The sequence below is a fragment of the Galeopterus variegatus genome, unplaced genomic scaffold, assembly GCF_000696425.1.
Source record: "Galeopterus variegatus unplaced genomic scaffold, G_variegatus-3.0.2 Scaffold120, whole genome shotgun sequence".
NCBI classification, from domain to species: domain Eukaryota; kingdom Metazoa; phylum Chordata; class Mammalia; order Dermoptera; family Cynocephalidae; genus Galeopterus; species Galeopterus variegatus.
Window position 1 is genome coordinate 286,685 of NW_007726231.1, and position 23,375 is coordinate 310,059.

Genomic DNA, 23,375 nt, shown 5'->3' on the forward strand with positions numbered 1-23,375 from the left:
AAAAAAAAAAAAGGAAAAAAAAAAAAAAAAGAAATGCCACAATATATCACCTATAAAATCTATGAACAAATGGCCCATTGTCATTCATTTATTTACTCAGGGAATATTTACGGAGCACCTGGTTAGGCCATGGGATACATTGTAAGCACGACAGAAATGATCCCTGCCTCAATAGAGTTTACATTAGGGAAAGGTATACAAAAATAAAAATCAGACAATAAGTCTGATTTGCCCTACATTTAAGGGCAAAAGTACAAAGATTTGATCTCGGTTGGAAGGTCAAAGAAGGATTCAGTTTGGGAATGATATTTAAGGTGAGATGTGATGAAAGAGCAGCAGTTAATCAGAATCAGGTAGAACCTGAATCAGAGGAGTGTGTGAAGAGGGTTCCAAAAAGTTCTCCATAGAGATGCCGAAATAATTTTTCCAAAATGCAAATTGATTATGTAACTTCTGCTTCTAGTAAAGTGGACTGACGTGATATTCCAAAAAATCTGCTTCACTATAAAACACCTAAATGCTGCATAAACTACCACAAACATATGTTAAATGTTCTTCAGCACTTACAAGAAAGTAAAATAATTCTCTCAAGGGCAGAAAAAGTTAAAATGAACCAGGAGCTGAAACCACAGTAGGGGTGAATATGAACACCAGGGCTACCTTGGGGGCAAATGTCCATACTAAGAAGGTTTTCAGCTGTGTTCAAGGGAACGGACGATTGGGCTATAGACCTAATTTGGAGAGCTGCTGAGCCTGAGATGCCTGCCTAAAACTGGGACCCTTAAATGGGCTATACTATCAGTGAAAGGATGGGCTAGAAAGAACCAATGTTCTTGCAAAGGGGAGACAATAAGCAAATCTGTCTGTTTCTACCACACGTATAGACTGAATGACAAAGAGTCTTTCTTGAGAATACGTCCCATAGGCCTGACCCCATGAAGCTGGGTATTACCTGTGCAATCAAGAAACCTCCAAGATGAGAAAATAAAGTAGCTCCAGTAGCAGCCTCTAACACCGAGGAAAACCAAGAGCCAGTCCTCTTTGAAAGAGAGCATTCTCAACTCAGGCCTGGTAGAATTCCTACAGATTAATTTCAAGTTTATGTGCTTAACAAAAAAATGCTAGTTGTGCAAGAAAACAAGTGACCATGGAGAAAACATCAGTAGAAACAATAGATTTAAACACCTAGGAAATTCAGTTATTGAAATGATAACAATATAAAGTAATTAATTATAAAACATCTACAAAAAGCAAAGGAAATCAAAAGCAAGAAAGAAATGAGATGTTTAGAAGTAACCAAGCAGATTTCAAAAGGAACCAAATAGAATTTCCAGAACTAAAAATTTTAGTAATTGAAATTAATAACTCAACAAGTGGGTGAAAAAGTAGATGTCATAGGTGAAGAGAGAACTGAAGAAGCAGAGTAAGGGTTGGCAAACTATGGCCCCATTTGCTTTTGTAAATGAAACTTTATTGGAACAAGCCACAATCATTCATTTATATGTTGTCCACGACTGTTTCTGCACCACAATGGCAGAGTTGAGGAGTTATGACAGAGACCATATGGCCCAAAAAGCCCAAAGTATTTACTATGTTTACTATCGGGACCTTTATAGAAAACATTTGCCAACTCAAACTAGAAGACAGAACTGAACTTTACACAGAATGTAGCTGGAGAAATAAGCAGATAGAATATATGTTAGAGACCTTAAGAGATTATAAAATAAAACATGTAATACCTGGGTAACTGGAGTGTCAGAAGAGAAGAAAGAGGTTGGAGGAGAGACAATGTTTAAAGAGATAACAATATTCCAGGACTGATGACAAACATGAATCTTCATATCTCAACCAGGGTAAATAAAAAGAATTCACATTTACCCAAAACCCGGGCAGGTGGATCAGAAATTCACAAATATTCTAATCAGAATAAATAAAAAGAAATCCACACATAGATATATTATAGTGAACCCACAAAACACAAAAGAACAAAATAATCTTAAAAGCAACCAGACAGAAAAGACAAATCACCCTCAAAAGAACAGCAATTAGATTGTCAACAGTGTTTTCAATGGCAACAAAGGAAGTCAAAATAAAATGGAGAAACAGCTTCAAAATTCTGAGAAAAAATAACTGTCAATATAGAACTGTATATTTAGCAAAACTTTCTTAATAAAGTTAGGATGAAACAAAGGCAATTCCAAATAAAAATTCACAATCTATGGAGGCTCAATTAAAGGAAAATCCAAAGAATATATTTTAGGAAAGAGGAAGTGCTTAATATAAAATAATAAAAATAATATCTAATATGTAAGACTGGAAAACAAAGAAGAAAGGATACAACTAAAATACCAGACAATTTAAGCATATAAGCCAGGAAGGGGAAAATTAGAGCAAAATGTTCTAAGGTCTTTGTACTATTTAAAAGGAGGAAAAATTTGTGATTAGCCTAAAACAAAAATTTCAGCAACATCTCAAATGTGACTGACTGTTGGAAGATGTAAACCATTGAAATAAAAAACAGAAAAAGAAAATAACCTCCACGAAACAAAAAGGAGACAAGAAAGAAGAAAACGAAAAGCTTACAAAACATGAGCCAAAAAAGAAAGCCTAAAATAAAATGGCAGAAATTATTTTACTTTTATTAATACATGTGATAAGTGTAATGGGCTAAATGAATTAAAAGACAAAAACTGTCATAATGGGAAATTAAAAAATACCTACTTTACTATTTATAACATACCAAAATATGAGAATACAAAAAGGCTAAAAGTATGAACAAACACATATCAGATAATCCCAAAAGAAAGCTAATAACTTTTGCATTAAAGTTTACTTATCACCTAAATAAACTTTGATGCAAAAATTATTAGTTTTGACAAGGATCACTAAATAAAAATAATAATCTATTTACCAAGAACTTTTAACAATTTTAAGCTTGAATGTACCTAATAAAACCACCTCAACATATACAAAGCAAAAATTAACAGAAATAAAAGGAAGGGACCACCATGCAGTGGCAGATGTCCACCCACCTTGGTCATAACCCCATAGATCAAACAGGCAAACAATCAGTAAAAGTTTAGAAGATTTGAACAACACAAATCCTGCTTGTACTACCAAGCTAAAGAAAACATACTCATATATATATATATTTAGCATTTAGCATATTTGACACATATTTGACCATAAAGAAAATCTCAGCAAGTTATGAAGAATTGGTATACAGATCACATTCTCTGAACACACAAAAAAATTAGTTTAGAAATCAGTGTTCAATAGCCAAAAATGCTTCACATTCTCAGAAATTTTAAAATACACTTACAAGAAATCTTGTGTCAAAAGATAAACTATAATGAAAAGTTCAAATTACTTAAAATAAATCTTAGTCAATATTACATATAAAATTTATATATTTAGTAAAAGCAGAAACTAGTGGAAAACTTATAGCATTACATGCTTATATTATAAAAAAGAAAAAAAAATAAAGCTGATCAGAAATGAGTTAAACATCAACTTAAGAAGTTAGGGGGAAAAGAAATAACTCAAGAAAGGAGAAGGAAGGAATAATAAAGTTAAAAACAAAATTTGATGAAATGATTAGCTACAAAGAGTGTACACAGCCAAACTTTTAGGGTTTGGCAGTAGGGTGTGTATATATGACTCTACGCATTTGTTAGAACTGACAGAACTATAAGAACTGCACAGCACAAAGAGTATGCTTTACAGTATGCAACCCTGAAAAAGAAAACAAACAAAAAAACCCCCAAAATAAAACCTAAAACACCCCCCCAAAAACCAAACATACACTGCATTAACTAGGATGTCATGGGATCGCAGGATGGAATTCATATTCTGTAACATGACTCACTCTCTCTCTCTCTCTTTGTGTATGTGTGTGTGTGTGTGTGTGTATACACACACACATATTTTTAAAATTTTTATTTTTTATTGTTTTGGCCACTGGCTGGTATGGGGATTTGAACCCTTGAACTTGATATTATAACACCACACTGTAACCAGTTGACCATACTAGCCAGCCAAATGAGTCTAATTTACTGTATGGCATCACCTCAATAAAGAGGGTAAGGGAAAAGCTGCTGCTCTACCAAAGTTTGGAAAACAATGTTTTGACTGGAATTTGTAAGGCTAATGTCTAAAGGAACTGTACACAAATGCTGTACTCTAGCTGGCAAATTCTGAAATTGCTTTCCATGTATATTGGGGTTGAACAAATAAGTAAATGGATGGGGAAAAATGGAAGTCAGTTCTCTCACTGTTGAAGTGAGAAGTTACAGATAAGGAAGAAAAGAAGGCTAAAATAAACACTGTGGTCCTGAATTACAGTTGAGGACATCAGTATGAAATCATGGGTAGGTATACACATACATATTGCCTAGCTCTGTCCACTGAGAGGGCCTGGAAGCCAAGATATCCCAGTAGCAATTAGCACATCCATCACTGAGATCTTGGTTTCTAAATACCATTCTCTTATAAAAGCAATCAGTGCTCCTTGGAGAAATTGCTGATTCTTAGGCTGAGACAGGGAGAATACAAGATGAGCTTGGAACATAGTGCAGTACCAGAAAGAGTGCTCAAAAAAACTAAAGGGGGTTTCGGGGGGTGTGCATATCAAAGGGAGCCAGTATAAAAGAGCTTTCAATGGTTAAAGCTAGAACAATTTCCTTTTTTTTTTTTTTGTGTCTTTTTTACTGACCGGTAACGGGATCGCAACCCTCAGTGTCGCGCCCGTACTGGGGACCGGCAACGGGATCGCAACCCTCGGTGTTGCGCCCGCACCTTGCTCAGCCAGTGAGCGGGAACTGGTCTCCACATGGGATCCGAACCTTTGGCGGGAGCGCCACTGCGCTCCCAAGCGGCGCACTCTCCAGTGCGCCACCGGGCCGGCCCAAAGCTAGAACAATTTGAGCAACAAATTAAATAAGGTAGTACTGGATTATAACAGAAAGTATAAAGAAACTATACATGAATTCATACTAATATAAATAACAATTAAATAAACAAACAGGAAAGAAAAGACAAATCTTCCTTACAGAAAAAATTCCAAATATTATATATAGAGAGTCCCCCTTCCAGGAGGTGGGGTTTAGTTCTCCTGTCCCCTTCAGAGTGTGCTAGACTTAGTGACTTGCTTTCAAAGAGAGTAGGAAAAAGAAAAATAATATCTTTACAATGGAGAAACCTGGTAAACACTATTGAGATATGTGGATATCATGTACTCCTTGACAGAATGTGATAAGAAGGGTATTTCACCTCCTTTAAAAAATCCCATAATCCCAGGCTAATCATGAAACTGTCAGACAAACCCAAATTAAGGGGCATTTGATAAAACCCTTGACAAGTACTCCTCAAAATTGTCAAGGTCATGAAAAATAAGGAAGGATTGAGAAACTGTCACAGATCACAGAAGACAGTGACAACTAAATGCAATGGATCCTGGATTGAATCTTATAACAGAAAAAAGGACATTAGTAAACAAACAAACTGGTGAAATCTGAATAAGAATTGGTGTTTAGTTAATAGTAGTAGTGTGCCAATGTTGGTTTCTTAGTTTTGGCAAATGAACCATGGTAATTAATGTATGACAATAACATTAGAGGAAACTGAAATACAGAAACTCTATGTACTACTATCTTTGCAACTTCTCTGTAAATTTAAAATTATTCTAAAAGAGTTTATTTTAAAAAGAAACAATAGCATTTAACAAAGCCAAAAGTTGCTCTAAAAAAGACCAATAAAGTTGACAAACTCCTGGTAAGATGGATTGAGGGGAAAAAGAGAGAAGATAAAAATAAATAATACAGAATAAGAAAGGGGAGGTGTTTGCAGATAGAACAACAACAACAACAAAAAAAAAAAAACAATTTAAACTTACTATCCATAAAATTGAAAATTTAGGTGAAATGTACCATTTCCCAGAAAAATCATAACTTGCCCAAACTCACACAAGAATAAGTAGAAAGGCCGAATCATCTGTACTACAAAATAAACTGATGCAATAGTTAAAAATATTTCCACAAATAGATTCCCAAGCCCAGATGGTTTAAAAGATGAGTTACTGACTAACTTCAATAAACAGGTCATTCAAGTCTGATACAGAACAAGTAGGAAAGCACCTCAACTCATTTTATATGGCTACAATACCTGGACACCAAATCCTTACAACGATAGTATGAGAAAGGAAACTAACAATCCAATTTTGTACATCAACATAGATCTAAAAATCCCAAACCTGACCGGCAACAATAATGGTAAATTGTACATATAACATTACACACAACATTTTTTTTTTTTTTTGTCTTTTTTTTTAATCTTTTTCCACGTCCGGCAACGGATCGCAACCCTCGGTGCTGCTCCTGCGCCTCGCTCAGCCAGTGAGCGGGAACCGGTCTGTATGTGGGATCCGAACCCTCGGGCGGGAGCGCCTCCACGCTTCCCAAGCGGCGCACTTATCCAGTGCGCCACCGGGCCGGCCCTACACACAACATTTTAAAGAAACTTTAGTATATTAGGAAACTACATAGAGATCCAATTCAAGACTCAAAACTCTTCCACACCTAATTCTAGATGCTAAGGAGGCTCTAAAGGTACCAAGTTTAAATAAAGCCATGCCAGAGGTGTAGCTCTGATTTCTGTTCATCATCGACCTGCTGTAGCCTAACAAACACTGAAAAATTCCCTTTACCTCGTCTCTTCTCAGTGACTTACCTTCAGTAGGCTCTTTTCTCCAGTAGTTTAGAAAAATCCTGCAGTTGACTCATGTGAATGGAAGATGTGAAGGGAAAACAGAGAATTGATTGAGTGGACTACTCACTCACTGTGGATGATGGGGTTCTTGGCTCTGGCTTTTGGCTGTCTTTGGCATTCCACCATTGGGACTACAGTGTTTTCCAGCAAGACAGGGGGTGGGGTGTACATTGGGAGGTTCCAGAACTTCACGATGACTCCTTCCCATGATTGTGGATAGTGGATGAAGTGAGGCACTGACTCAGTGCTTTTCCAGTCTCATCCCCGTGCTTGAAACAGGTCTATGGTATGCTGCTCTAACAATGATACTCGAAATTCACCAGAGGACTGCCGGTTTTTGACAGAGCAATCCCCCAAAGCTTATTTAACTAATAAAGTGTACAAGGATAGTTCAAAAAGTAGGCAGAAAGATAGAATTAAAAGATAATATGAATCTTTCCACCAACTTTTTGAAGTACCCTCGTATATAAAATATCACCCAAAAAGCTTATTTAACTAACACATTGTCTATAAGATATCACCACTTGATATTTAAGCAATATTTTATTGCTTAAAAAATACTTACAGAATTTTATTTGACCTATTTAGGTAGCATTGATATTATTTACAAGGAACAGATGGGAAACTGAGGCTGAGACAGATTAGGACCAATTGCTCAAAGTCAAATAGCTCATAAGTAGAAGAGCCAGGAAAGGAACACAATTGTACTGATTCCTAGCTCAGTGCTATTTCCAACATACCAAGTCTCTCCTCTTAATCCCCCAAAGCTTTTCTCTCTGTTTTTATTTGTCTTTTTTGTTTTGTTTTGGAAGGCATAATTATCTTGCTTCAGAACTGAACTCAAGGTTGGGTGGGTATAGGTGTTATTGCTGGACAAGTCTGACTAAGACAAATTTGGGGTTCTCCTACAGTTTCTGATAGAAGAAAAAAAGATCCTGTAGTGCATATTTAAGACACTCATTTATACCTATCCCTTCTGCCTTTGTGCATATAGGATGAATTATGTCAGATCAGCCACATTACATAAGAATAACCTTGCTTACAACAAGGTTATTTTATTTGGTTGTTTACCTGCTCCAGAAGTGAGTCTCTAGATTTATATTTTATGTGTCATTTATACTTAACTTTTCTTTTTTTTTTTCCCCGTGTCCGGCAACGGGATCGCAACCCTCGGTGTTGCCCCCGCGCCTCGCTCAGCCAGTGAGCAGGAACCGGTCTGTATGTGGGATCTGAACCCTCGGGTGGGAGCGCCGCCACGCTTCCCAAGCGGCGCACTATCCAGTGCGCCACCGGGCCGGCCCTATAGTTAACTTTTCTAAGTCATTTATCTAAGACTAGAATTAAGTAGTAGTAGTGAACATTTTTGATGATCTTATTTGATACAATTATCTATGACTTCACTCAAAAATGCATCCCTGTCTCTAAAATTAGAGATAGGAAGTTGAGACATAACTTCTGAAGTGACAGTCAAGGTGAAATGTTAGCATCTGTGAAGATGGGGGTATTATGATATGATGGTTTGACTGATGCCCATTAAGGGAGCCTACCACTCTGTGATATCATCTGGGATCCATAGAAAATAAGAGATTATTTTATATATAAACTATACTCATGCTGTACTCTTGTACCCTGCACTTAAAAGCTAGCACATCTGAGCTGGCCTTTGTCAGGCATGCAGCAGCTCTAAGATGGCCCTACAAAACCCTAGAAGAATTGGTGAATACACTGCATGTCTTACATTAAATTGATACATAAAAGCCATTTTGTGCTGGTGCTTTAGTTTCTCCACCCTCAGTCTGACTTACAAAACCAAGATATATAACCACACATATCAACCTAGAACTTTGCCCTAGGCATTGTCTCTGAAAATCCCTTTTCTCCTTCCTGTCAGTCCTTCACCGCACTACAGCTGAGTGAGTGGCTGTGTCACTCACGGGTGTGTGTGGCTATCATCCTGCATGAGATTGTCTGTTTCTGTCCTTGACTCCCTTTTTCTTTCTTCCTTTCTTTTTCTCTCTCTTCCTCAGTCTTAATACCAGCCAGACCTTTTCTGTTTAACTCTATTCTTTTATTTCTAAAACACTCAGAGTGCTATTCAGAGATATATCTGTACAGAAAGAACACACCTAGAGAGCTCCACACTATGTAACAGGATGTGCTCCCTGAAAAATTTCAAATCCAGACAGTACTGCTGTCCTTCACTTCAGTCAGTAACAAAAGGCAATCTTTTTTCTTTTGAATTTTTTACAGAGGTGGCTCAGGTAATGAGCAAAATGACTCTATGAATGTGGTTCTTAGATGAAAAAAGAACCATAAAAAAAAAGACTATGGCAAATACTGTAGAAAAGTCAGACTTGACATTGACAGTATTTTAAAGAAATGTCTGTATAAATATCAGATGCTACAGACATGGATAAGAGAAGCACATTTTCACAAGGGGAGGTTGCTAAAACCTGAATATTCTATTAGCAAAGAAATTAAGAGTATAATTACATACACATTGAAATATTCCTACTTAGTGTAAGGTATTACAGCTCTCACTACTATTTTTCACATTTTTCCTCTCTTCACAGTTCTATCTTTGTGGGCTATGTGACAAAGGGAAGCACATTAGAATAAAAAGACAAATCAATACTGATACAGTGTTTTACAATTATCAGTACTTTCACATTAGTATTCCTCAGAGTTTCAGAGAGGTTAAGTGATTTGCCTGACATGGGTCAGATTACAAATATCAGAGCCGAGATTCAAGTAGAGATCTTTTCCCTCTTTTTATTCTTTTATTGTGGCAGCATGACATTTCTGAGTGATATCTGTCAGACTGTACATATTACAGAAAGCATCACAACTTTCAGCTTATCTTGGATAATTTCTACCCTAAACTACATTCAAATTTCTCTAAAATCTACATTTTTTCCTTCTTCTTCTTTTTTTATTCCTTTTTGTCTTTTTTACTGACCGGTAACGGGATTGCAACCCTCGGTGTCGTGCCCGTACCATGGACCGGCAACGGGATCGCAACCCTCGGTGTTGCGCCCGCACCGCGCTCAGCCAGTGAGCAGGAACCGGTCTCCACATGGGATCCGAACCCTCGGCGGGAGCGCCGCTGCGCTCCCAAGCGGCGCACTCTCCAGTGCGCGACTGGGCCGGCCCATTCCTTCTTCTTCTTAAGCCATATGTCACCGAAATATTGAATAAGAGACTGACTCAAATTTCTATTCTAAAACACCACCGGAAACACCTGGATATGCACATATTTTAACCTCCAGGAAAATGAATTTAATGTGTAATATTAAGGATAATATATGCATTAACACATAAACATAATTTAAATTACACAAAGTATCATTATAAAGAAAACAATAGTTTTATAGAATAAAAGTAACTATGGCAACCTGTACATTCAAATCAGGTTGCCTCCCAGGCAGTGGCAGCAGCTCCTAGTTACCTCAGTAACTTTCCATTAAAATGTGTTTCAAACACATAGATTTCGGGGGCGCATTAGCTGAATTTCCCACTTAATGTTCTCAATTTAATTTTACCTTTGTGTGTTGATGACTAAAATAGACTGATTATACAATACTGAATATATATGAGAAGGTTTGCCTGTTCCACTGCAACCTTCTCATCTCGTTGCATTTCAGAGTGCTGCCTAACACTGGGATGTCTACCTTTTGATATCCATTAGTTGGGAGGAATTAAGACAGAGCCAGGAGACAAGAGACAGTTTTAATGAAACAGCTCCTAACACGGACTATCAAAGATTAGCTATCCTAACTGGTCCCATACCCCCACATTTGCTGAGTACAGAGGGTTTAGTTTGGGATAACAGAAAAAGCGACTACAATCTGCAACATTCTCCTACTTTCCAAGCAAGGCTGTGCTCCATAATGAGGTGAAAGCTTGAATAGATTCTGAGACTAGGGTCAGTCTTATTTTATTGTGGGCTGAGAAATGGCAGCAGTGGGGACTTCAACAAATATCTGTTGTGCACCCATAATAAGCAAATCACCGTGTTTAGGTATATAAAGGGTCATAGCTGAATAAGAACTAGTTCTTGCCTTCATGATATGATTTAATAGAATAGAAGCAGATGTATGCATGTGTGTGTGTGTGTGTGTGTTTGTGTGTATACCACACAAGTACGCATGACAAAGGTCATGAGATAACTAAAGTATACCGCTTTCAGTGTTTGAATAAGTGAAGAGAAGTCTTAGAGCACTTCTGTGATATGTAATTGTTAAAAACTGGGAAAAACAGAAACATTCTATGGAAAATAAACAGGCTGTTTGGGGTAAGATTATGGGGAGATAAGACTGGGTAGATAGAACAAGATGACAACAGGACAACAATGAATCTAGAGCTCAGAATCTATTTTTAATAAACAAATGGAAATCATTGGAGTTTTTTGAAAAGGAGTATGGTAAAAGTAAATCTGTAATTCTGAGGGTGTGTATGGACTACTATAGAGAGAAAAAAGCAGTAGACAGATGAATTAAGATGTACAGATAAGAAAAAATGAAGGCCAGAATTATGGTAGATAGAATGGAAATGGAAAAGAGAGAAATTTGAGTGGTAATTTGGAGATTGAATATTGACACTGGCAACAAATTGGGTCTAGGAGGTAAAGGAAAAGATGAATGACAAATTAATGGGCAATTAATGAAAAAGATATTAAATAATATTCATTCATTCATCAAATATTTATTGAGCACATGTTGTGCCAGGTGTGTTACTTTTTGCCTGGCACTCTGATAGGAGCTGTAAGAGGTATAAGATCTGGTTTAGTGAGATGATGGATTAAATTTTATACACAGAGAGTAGAAAGTGTCAGCAGAATGTTCAAGCCGCCAATTAATTGTCAATCGAGATCTCGGGTTTAGGAGAATAACTGAAATTGAATTATCTGTATGTGGATAGGTCACAGTCAAAATTGTGAGATCACTGAAGTAAAAAAAATTCTCAGAAAGAAGAGATCAAGTTTGAGAACAGATGTGAGGAAAACTCTGTACTGCACTTGGGAATCTGGAGGAGCAGGAAATATTAGCCAGGGGCTCATATATACATACATACATACCTACATACATACATACACAGAGTAAAGAGCATGAAACCAAGTAGAAGCTACTGGCTTCGGTCACTAGGCAATCCATTTCAAGGAGCCCTATTAGCAAGTGAGGAGTTGGAAACAAGACACAGGAATGGTGAGAGAAGTCTGGCTGGGAAGGTAGAGAGAACAATGGTAGCTTGACAGAATAACCGTAAATAAGAAAATAAAAGCTATTTGTTAACATTTTTTTGAACACCCCTGTGCCAGACATGTGGCACGTGGCACATGTAAGTGCCTGACATTTACTAACATGTTTACTTCCCACCACAATTGATGACTTATGAGAGAGAAACTATTATTATGTCTTTCTTATGGATGGGGATACTGAGACACAAACAAATGAAGAAACTCACCCAATGTCACATGGCTAATAAGCATTCATTTGAACCCAAATGCTCTGACTCCCAGAATCCCTTGACCACTATGTTATGTTGTGAGGCTACCTGCAGCTTACTGAGATTTGTGGTAAGAATGAGGAGGAAGTGCCTGGAGGGAGAGATGGAGTAATGGTTAAACAACGTCAAAAGGGGATAGGATGTGGGGCACATCCTTTATAGGAGGAGCCCAAACCAAAAAGGCTTTTGGAGAAGAGAAGGGGAGTAACACGGACAGATTTTTAAGCTCAGAAGTAAATAGTTGTGGGAGCCTCATTAGGGGATTTTTTGCTATCTTGGTATAGCAGTAGGTGATGCCAATGGCTCAGAACTAAAAGGAGAGAGTTGCTCCTGAAGTACAGGTTAAGGAAGAGGCTGGGAAGAAGCTCTATATAAACCCCATCATTTATCTTGCTTTATCAATGAAAGTTTATTCCTCAGAGGAAAAGCAAGAATTGTTAGGTATATACAAACCTATCAACAAATCCCACCTCCACACCCATGTGCATTACAGTAGGAATCATATGGACACTTAAGCTGCGCAGATTCCAGTCCTGGGGGAAAATAAGAACTAAAAGGCAACTTCTGATCTCATAGATAGTCTCTGTCTTTCAAGTGGCTTTAAAAGTAAAAAGAAACATAAAGTGCAGCCCACCTAAATCAACAGCATATTGATGCACATTTTTCTTTTGTGGATTTTTTTTCTCCCTTGCAAGAAGTGTTTGCTATTTAAAAATCTGTTACTAGGTGATAATGGCAAAGCGCATTTTCTCTCTCTTCCAAGTCAACGCTATCCATTTCCCTGTGTATTTGCAAGTGAAATTACCTGTTTCCATGCACATGAGAGGCGCAGAATGCAAAGCTGTAATGGAGTAGGGTTGGGTCAATGACAGCACCATTTTCTGAATGTTCCATCAGTTCTGTAAGGTAGCAGAGATGTCTGTGACAGCCTCTCACACCATAACGGGCACAGTACTCATCTAACACAAAGACTTGGCCAGGGCTAAACCAACCCTGCAAAAGAAAAAAGAAAAAAAAAAGATATTTTTTCCTGCTTTTCTGTAGGCACTTTTAGGCATTATAAGCAGAAGCTGCATGAGAGGGTCTTCTGACATTTATCTTTTTAGAGGTATGTTTCATGATATTTTCAGAAGAGCTAGTATCATTAAGTTTGAAACTGATTTGGGACCCTGACAACCTAATACTATCCTTATTGCCACGGCAAAGCACAGGCCACGTGTTCTCCACCATCATTCAAAATTAGTCAAATTTGTTTACAGGATCCAAACTGTCAGTCACAAAGAACGATATTCCCCAAATTTCAGTCTCCTCATAAATCAATTAAAAAGAGGATGGTAAAGCAGACACTACAACTGAAATTGCCTTCTTACCAAAAGCATTTAATAAAGTGAACAAAAAGAAAATTTCAGTAAGTCTAGCAGTGGTATACCTATACTGTTTGTCTATTTAAAAATCTGGGATAGTTCTCTCATTCTGTTTATCTTTCTATGGCCATGCAGTAGTAGTGTCCTGTCCTCCTGAAATGAGATGGTAGGATCTGTGTGAGCATGCCAACGGAGACAGCAGGCAGCCTGCGTGGTAACACTGGAGGACAGGGCTAGGTGGAGTTAGTTGGTTTATAAAATATCTCGATGGATTATATAAATTTATTTGAATCAATCCAAGATACTAGAGAGAAAGAAGGGAGATAGAGAGTTTTAAATGGAGCAGAATAATCATGTAAAAGAAGAAAAAGAATGGTGAGAAAGGGAGAAAGATGGAAAGTATGAAGAGGGAAAAAAGGACTAGAATACTTACAGTGGTGATGGTACGGGCACTGTACCAGACATATTCCATATATTATATCTTTAATATTTAGAACAATCATGTGTGGTAGTTATTATGATTTCCATGTTACAGATGAGTAAGCTAAAGTTCAGAGATGTTAAGTGAATTGTCCACGACCACAATGCACATCAGTTGTGGAGCCAAGATTTATACCTGGGGTGATCCTGCCTCCACATGCTTTCTATCACATCACCCCCGCTCTCCTCTAGGTTCAGTGGGAGACACACTGTGGTGTTCTCCTCAGACTCCACATTACACATGGGATCACCAACAAATCAAAATTACTTTGGATAATTCAGTAACTAACCCTTTTGAGTAGAATCCAAGAGGAAACTTATTGATGTTTGCTCTATGTACACTTGTTCATGGAAAGGTATCATTGGGTTTTGTGATGATTTGTTTTACTCCCTATGTATTGGGAAATTTTGAGTTGGATCAGGTTTAAACTATGCAGTTGCATGTAGACTGATAGGTATTTAATAAACAATCTATAAATGAATGAATGATCAGTTGATGTGATCACAGCAGTAAGTTATTTTATTTCTTTCTGTCTACTGAAGCACTTCCAATGAGATGGGAGAGCATCCTGTCCGAAATCTTATTTTAAAGAGAATAAATTTACTGCATGCTGTTCCTGCATTCAGTGTACAAAAGACTAAAGTGGTGATAGAAATAGGCATATCTGGCTGGAAAATTTTCAGAGGAATTGCCAATAACAATATACATCCTTGGAAAGGCACATATGATTCTCAGGCTATAAAGTTCAGTCCTCACATTCTGAGGTGTCAAGCATTCCTTCTAAATATAAATTACACTTTTTATCCTAAATTTTGGCTATAGTTAACACATACCAGGCAGAAGTTTGGCTACTCAATTTAATCCCCCCCCCAACATTTTTTAAAGGAATTCAAATGATCTTTGGAGGGCTAGATGAAACTAAGGCTATCCTCGGTTATGCATAGCCCTGGCATAGTGTTTATTGCACAGTTTTTAACCCTGTCACTTAGGTTGTCCTTGTAAGAACCAAAGAAAGAAATGCAATATATCAACATCTGGTGAGCAGAATTTAAACCTTAAAATATCTGTACAGGTGTTAATAAATGCTGTAACAGAGGTTTTTAAAAAATCTTTATTTAAAGCCTTCTGTTTTCACTCAGCCTTCTCTAGAGGAACTGATAAACCACAGTTCAGCATCTATTTGAGTCTATTCTCCTGTCTATTGAGTGGCACAGCAGTGGTCTTCAAGGGTATAATTTTCAAATTGGGAAGCAATCGATTAGAAGCATTTACCCTTAACTCCAACTACAGTTATTAAGGAGTCAGGAATAAAATGCTATTTTATAAAAAGTATTTCTCACTTTCTAAAATCTTTCATTCTAACCTATAAGGGACTAGATAGATTTGTACTTACCAAGCAAGAATAGGAATCATTCAGTCTGTGATCCAAAGTCTGCCTCTGAAGTATTCTAAAAAGGAAGGCATGGTCAAGCTTGCAAGGATTAGCAGAAATAAACTCATCCATACCATGTTTCTGAAAACGGTCTGCATCTGTAAATTTAGAAAAGCATGTACAGTACATTTACTTTCCTGGTTTAATAATGGACAAATACAGTTTTTGAAGAACACAGAATTCATGCCTCATGATAACAGAAGGCTACCTGCTATCACATAAAATATGACGCCAAGAGTTCAGCATATTAATATAAATTGCAAAATTTTTGAAGGCTAAGAAAAAACGACAGGGAAAAATCCACAAATCATTTGGAATGAATATATTCTATTTCCATTTCAAGCTATTTCTAATATCCATGAGAAGAATAATCTTATTTTTCAACTTTAAGTTGATGTATTTTAAGTATATATCTACTGAAGGAATTGACTGGAAAAGAACCCAGGTCTATTCATTAAAGACACCAATGATGGCCAGAAGCATGCTTTCCAAATGGCAAACTAGGGCAGAAATGAACACACACACTTCAGCTGGATCACTTCCAGTCTTCGTTTTGTATGGAGCTTTTAATGGGACCAACCTTAATGTAGAAATGGCAATGAACGCTCTTAAGCTCCAAGTTTAAGAGACATGAAAAAGGGAGCATCGTGGTTGTGCAAATATGCAGACAAAGCATAACGTCCCAAATGGCACTTCAATCAAAGGGCCAAATTTATTGTTCTTTACAGATTGCATCTTTCAACGCCCGTAGACCCTGCGGGTTTATCAAAAGACAAGCTTTTATGATTGCTTTCATTAATGGTATGTTTTGTCAGTCTTCAATGTGAGTTATTTACTAAGTATGGAGAAAAAAAAGCTACACACTACCCCAAAGGAGTGCTGGGGTGTTACTACATTAGCTCTGTTAGAAATACAGAGCATATCGAGCAAGCAATCAGTTATCAAGATAAAAGTGGACTCTCTTCACAATGGTAGGGCAGAAGCTCCATTGTTCCTTTAAATTCATGGACAGATCTCTTTCTAACCCTCACAAGAAAAGCAGAGTCCTAAATGTAAGCTAAGTGTAGTTTCTAAAACCTTCATGGTACAATCCTAAAATGGTAAAGGAAAAGAGACAAAAGTTTATTGATTAAACCCAATTATAGAGTCAGGCTCATAATAAAACTCAATATTGATCTGTAGACATGATGCTAACATAATCAGTCACATTTAGATATTTAGCCCAGATCATATTGATCCATGTCAAGTTCAACTTTCAGCCATATTTGTAGATGGAAGAACTATATAATTCAAGCTGAAGGGTCCTCAGAATCACATTTAAAAGAAAAGAAAAAAGATACATGAACTAGTGTATCTCTCACATCAATGACATTCATCAAAAGGTGAATGTAGCAAGTAAGCAATAAATGGCAGTTTATTGATGATGTAAGGTATGAAGTTATGATCCACGGAGAAAGTAGTCTATGTATTCCCTTACATTTAATAATTACTTACCTGAATAGTTAAATATATTACATGTGATAAATTAGCATTAATGGGATGAACACAAAACTAAACTGCTTTTCCTGAACTGAGAAATGAGATAATCCAACTTCTTTTGTATTTTATTCTTCTATCTAAGAGTCTTTTAATATAAAGTTAAATATATTATAATGTGAAATAATATCAAATGAGTAGGAAGAATATTGAAAGTGCAAAGCACATGTATTATAAAATTGGAAGATTATTTTGTATTTTAAGGAATTTATCTTAGAATTTTCATTTCTCTAAAAAAATTCTTTTTGTAGTAAATTTATGAAATTCAATTACTAGTGTTTTAAGACATCTGCTGAATTTTATTCATTATTTCTTTCACCAGAGAAGGTCATAACAAGCAGTTAAAAATAATGCCCATTGATGGCTTAGATATGTAATAAATTTCAGAAAAAAACCCAAAATTCTTTCACTATAAAGGTTTGTAGAAGCAAATTTTTTTTTCTTTTAAAACAATAAGCATACAGTCTTTAAATAAAATACACAAGCTCTGAGAAAAAAAGAGTCTATACCTCATTTGTATAATTAAAACAGAATTTTTAAGAATCTACTTAACAAAGTATTTTTCTCATGAAATACAATTCGAATCCATATATTTGCTAATGTGACAAGCCTTTCCAAATCACAGATATAAATGGAAAATTACCTTTCCTCCAATTATCATTAGTGATGAAAATGATATTCATGACAGCAATTTAAGTCACAAATACAGCCTCTGTATTGACATCGAAAAAACAGACATGCAAACAAACCCACTAAAATTTTTATTAAAAAAAAACACAAAAAACCCCAAATCTACAATCCCTCCAAGGCTAAAATTTTATGAAAGTAAAATGTGTTCTTAGGGATTATCCCATCTTCAAAATCAGGCTGTAAAGGCCAAGCATCTTTACTTCTTTCTATGTCAGGTAAGCACAATTCAAAACATTTTATGCAGAAACATTTCATCATGTGCCAGTAAACCATTAGTTTCCATGAATTTATGAAGAAATAAAAATAAACCAAAAGGGCAACAGTTTTGATTTCCCTGTGTTAATGATTTTTCTTTAAAATTTTTGGCTGTTTCAGTAAATCCTTATTTTCAAAAACAGGCATTGATTTCAGTTTGCTGGACCTTGTTCTAAACAAAGATAACAGCAATGTACAGTAGTGTTTATAACATACTGGAAAGTACAATGCATGGCAAAAATAGCATAAAAGCCAGGAGGGGAGATATAGATGTATACTACTGAAAGGTTCCTTTGTAAAAAATAAATTTTATTGTGTATTTTTGAGCTTTATAATATGATGTTATGGGATACATATAGATAGTAAAGTGATTACTACAGTGAAGCAAATTAATACATCTGCCAACTCAAATTTACTCCTTTTTGTGATAAAAGAAGTTAAAATCTACTTAACAAAAATAGTTAATACAATTTTACTGACTTTACTCCTCCTGTCGTACATTAGATCTCTAGACTTGCCCATGCTACTGATCTGCTACTTTGTATCCCTTAGCCTATACTTCCCCATTCCTCCGCCACACAATCTTTCACTTTAAAGTTCTCTTACAAACTAAAGTAAAATAGAAAATCTGCTATTATTAAAATATTATCATCCAGTATCTTATTTTTATAAAGCATTTTTTCATTCAGTTTTCTCTTGGCAAAACATATCTACACTTCACTATTAGACAGAGGCATCATCTGAGTTGAATGGAAAACACGCTTTCTTTTAATAATCTAACCAAATACAAGGCTTTGAAATTGGGTTATACTGAATTACCTTCAATTAATGTTTATCATAACAAAATTATGGTGACTAGTTTTAAATGGAAAATTATTCATGATGTTATTCAAATGTTCTCTGATAATGGCAAACTCCATTTCAGTTTGCCTTCTGAAAGAATATAGGAAAATTATCAAAACAAACCAACACGATATGAGCTTAAACAATGAACTGCAAAACTGTCATAAATTGTGATGATTAACCTGTGGACTAACTACAGATGTGGGACAAGGTAACTGAGGATACTGGTGGAGTTTCTATGGTAACAGCTGGATATATGCTCCAGTGTCTTTAGGTGGTACTGTCACCAGATGTGCTAACGGTAAATGGAATAAAACCAAAATTAAGACTGATTACTATTTGCTGTAGATTTAAGAAGTTATAGAGGCTTTATTTAAGAAGAACCTAAAAATTTAAATTTTTCTTTAGGATAATAGCTATTGGAAGTCAAGAGAAGAGAGTAAGTAGGCTGACAGGATCAATTTAAACAGTTAACCCTAACTTGAAAATAGCTAGGACAGAAAAGAACGTGAGGATTACCAGCAAGCTGTTGGGCCCCACTATGGTGGGGGAGGCTATCTGGTGGGCATTGAGCACAACCAGCCCCTGTGTGCTCAAGAATCCAAACCCCAGGAAAGGTATCTACATGAGAGTTCAGAACGTGAGATGGAAAAGCCAAAAACTGAAGTGCTGCTTCTTCCTTGGCAACAAATTCTAATTATGCTGCATTTGTTGCTGCTCCTGGTGTTGCTGCAGAGATTATGTACGTGAAAGGGAAAGGGGAAGAAAAAGAGAAAGGGGCACAATGGAGGAAAACAGGAGGCCATTTATTAGCATTCTGAAATCACTCAGGTGTCCAGGACTCAAGTATGAAAGCACTAAGAAGAGGGTGCTGCTAGCCATGGGCTGGTCTCCTCTGCAAAACACCGAGCTGAATTAAGCAGTAAATGAGCCTTTGAAACACCGTGTGATTTATTGTCTTAGTTTAAAATTGTCCTATGTTAAGGAGTTTGCCTATAGCTGCATTTACGACTGGCTCATACCTGATTACACATTTCTTTTAGCTCAAACTATCATAGAGCTTGAAAATTTACAGGAAGTTAAAAGTGGCACAGAAAAGTAGGCACCACTTCTCTTTTTATACTACCTGTGTAGCCTTTAATAGGAAAAGTATATTATTTTAAAATTTTGTGTAGATCAGCCTTGCTAGTATGCTCATATTTTATCTATGCATATTTTCTGCTAAAGACCAAAGAGTAAGAGTTGATAGAAATATTATTTAGGAGTTTGTTCATACCTCTATTAATGATTCAAATAATTTCTTAGCTTCTTTTTGTTAAATTGATTAAAAACTGATATACAGATTAACATATCTTGCTTTCTGCAGCAACACGTAAGTAATATTTTCACGAGACTATTTTAATCAACACATAGAGAACTAAAATCACAAATAAGTAAAGTAACTCAATAATAAACACATATTGGAAATAAAATGTTCAATGTAAAGAAAGACAAATATTTCCCTATGAAGTATGAAATTTAACATATTAGTTCAATCAAGAAAATAAATTCATAAAATTAAATGTAAGTTTACACTCCAGTTTAAGAATTCTAAAAAATGTTTAGCTTAAAAATGAAATAGATGGCAGGTCTTCTAGTTTATTTTTGACATTTATTTATTATTGGAAGTCAACTATTAGTGTGTTACATTATATAATATTGTATTATGTTACATACATAACAGAGAAAAAAGGAAAAACGGGGTGCTCACACAGTATTTTGGCTGGAGACAGCCAAGAATATTTTAACCAAAGAATGTCTTTCAGCCAGGCAAAGGGAATGCACTGATGTTTGAGGTAGAAACACTGTACAGCAGCACGACACTACCTCTTCAGCTCACCCTATCACTTTAGAATTTCTATACATCCTGAGAGTCAAAGAAAAAGGGAAGTAGAATAGCCTCACTTATCAAAGAAATACATAAATACATATTATTTATATCCTAAAAAAGATGTTTGTCTTTTAATAAGGTAGATTTTATAAATTTACTATTTTGTTTTGACTATCCTTAAACATTCAATATACTTAGTTTTAAAAACAGCTTTCTTTTTTTTCAATTATAAAATACACGTGTCAGAGAAAATTCAGGATATAGAGAAAATAAAATAGGAACTAGTCTCTCCAATCAAACTCATTACAAATACTTTAGGTATAAATCTACCTGCACTTTTATTTTGTAAACTGGGTTTGTTTGTTTTTACATAGTAAAAATAATAACACATATATAATTTATGGTTTTTTCTACTTAACACACATTGACCATTTTTTGTTTGCATGTTATTGCAATACCTTCATTGCCATTAACTTTATGCCTGCATGAATGGTTGATACTTTTCAGTTGTAGTAAGTAGACATTTTTGTTTTATAAATGGTAAAACTAACCTAAGTATTCTGGGTTCAGCTAGAAAGTAGGAGACTGAAAGTGTAAACAATATCATGACATTCTTCTACCATTTTATCATTACAAACATTTTAAGACATGTAAGCAAAAAAAAGTCATGAAAATACTTACCTTTACCAGCTATAGGTCAGCAAAGAAATGAGAAACAGAGCATATTTAAGTAGGTTAGGAACATATATGTTTATGTAACTAGTCATTTTAATTTCATGTTATTTTCTCAACTTCTACTAATGACTCTAAAAGTTGTTCTTTTAAGAGATGATTAGAAAAGGAGAAAGATAAATGATATGTAAGTCAAGAACGGGAGGAAAATACTAAGGGTAAACCTCTCTTTGGGGCAATTCAACACGATCTCTGTGATATAAGTCACTCTCATGAGGTAGAAATTTTTCTTCCCACCTTTCTTTTCTTTTTTTTTTTTCCTTAAAGAAAAAAAAAAAAGAAAGATAAAATAGCAGGTGTCTGTTCTGATTGGAGACTTTCCTAATAACCAGAAATACAGGAGAGCTATTGTTTCAAGTGAACCAGTTTGGCTTTCTTAGTTACAAGTAAATTCACTTCCCCTAGCCTGATCAACACTACCTGGACAATACATTGATATCAAATAGTAGAAAGGTTTTATTAGAGATAGACTACATGGCTCCCTGAATCAACTGATTATTTAGATCTTTTATTCATTAATTCTGTATGTCTAGTCATGGTCTTAATGTTCTAGGCTAGTGGTTCCCAACCACTTTTCTTGGCACTGCGTCAAGATGGATACTATCTGTGAGCTTGGCGCACTCTTTGGGCATTGCTTGCACACAGGATGTTAAGGAAAAATACTGGAACACAAGTGAATGGGCGTGAGATTTGCGTAAAAATAACTATCATGTTACTGTAACTTAGTGGTTCTCAACTGGGGGTGATTCTTCTCTAATTCAACCCTGCTCCTGGGACATTTGGCAATATTTTTGCTTGTCAAACCAGAGGCGGGGGAGGTACTGTTGGCATTTAGTGGGTAGAGGCCAGAGATGCTGCTAAATATCCTATAATGGACAGGACAGTCTTCTACTTCATCTCCTGCCCTGAAACAAAGAATTATCTGGTCCCAAATGTCAATATTGTTGAGGCTAAGAAATCCTGCTTTAACTTACAAAATAACAATCATTCTGCTTTTGGTCAAGATGGCACAATTGAGAACAGCTTAACCCTCTCTACCTGAAATGACTAAAAATTCAAGAAAAAAATTTTTAAAAAGGGTTCTCAAAACACTGGGCATCAGGCAACATAGGAGAGTGATTCCTGAGAGACAGGAAACAAGCGAAGTGAGCCTTACAATCACCCCAGGTTACTGCCAGGAGAAACTTTCTAGGCTGTGGCACAGGGACCAAGAACCCAGGAAGAGCCCAGTGGTCTCCCTGAATTGAGAAGATGGACCTGACAGTTCAGGGAGGCCACAGTTGCTAGAGTTTGCAGGAAAGAGTACTGGAGAGGAAAGAGCTGCACAGAGAAAGAACTCTCAAGATCTGCAGAGGGACTCTGCCAAGTGCCAAGTGTTGAGCTGAGTACTGATCAGCTCATGCATAGGTGGAAACTACCTGACGCCGGAGAAAGAATCACCCTAAAGAATTAGAAAGAACAATACCCCAAACACATAGAGCCTGGAATAATACTTGCTCCTGGCAGCCAGAATAAAAAACATCATAATTCATGGGTTATTAGCTAGTGTATTAAAAAGGATCTTGGTCCAGAAGTGCAGAAAATTAATCCTAGACTAAATGCTGCTTGGTCCCACCCAACAAAACTTAAAAGCAAATCCTGAAAGGATCAAACTCTTTCCAAGAAACTTAACTGTGTCTCAGAACAAAGCTTCAGAACATTTTCATGAAGAAAACTACTCAAAGGCACATTATAATAAAATTACTCAAAAAATGGCAAATACTGCATGTGCTCACTCATATGTGGGAGCTAAGAGAGAAAGAAGGAAGTAACGAAAGACCACAGTAGTGCACTGGTCTTGCAGAGGGAGAGAACATTCCATGGGTTACAAAGTGGGGGGGGGAATAGGGGAGGGAAAAAGCA

The 23,375-nt window shown here is 36.2% G+C and overlaps 1 protein-coding gene across 9 annotated transcripts in view; it reads right to left on the bottom strand.

Moving 5' to 3' along the window:
* CADPS2 (Ca++-dependent secretion activator 2) overlaps positions 1–23,375 on the bottom strand; it is a 506,787-nt gene that overhangs the window by 139,026 nt on the left and 344,386 nt on the right. For 6 of the 9 annotated variants that reach the window (XM_008587894.1, XM_008587876.1, XM_008587886.1 and 3 more), the window contains 2 exons: positions 15,509–15,645; positions 13,076–13,263 (listed from right to left, as the gene is read on the bottom strand). In XM_008587894.1, coding sequence (XP_008586116.1) covers positions 13,076–13,263; positions 15,509–15,645 — 325 coding nt within the window. Of the gene's footprint in view, positions 1–13,075; positions 13,264–15,508; positions 15,646–21,422; positions 21,432–23,375 lie in introns of all 9 variants that reach the window. The other 3 variants (XM_008587869.1, XM_008587859.1, XM_008587837.1) reach the window with 1 other exon arrangement.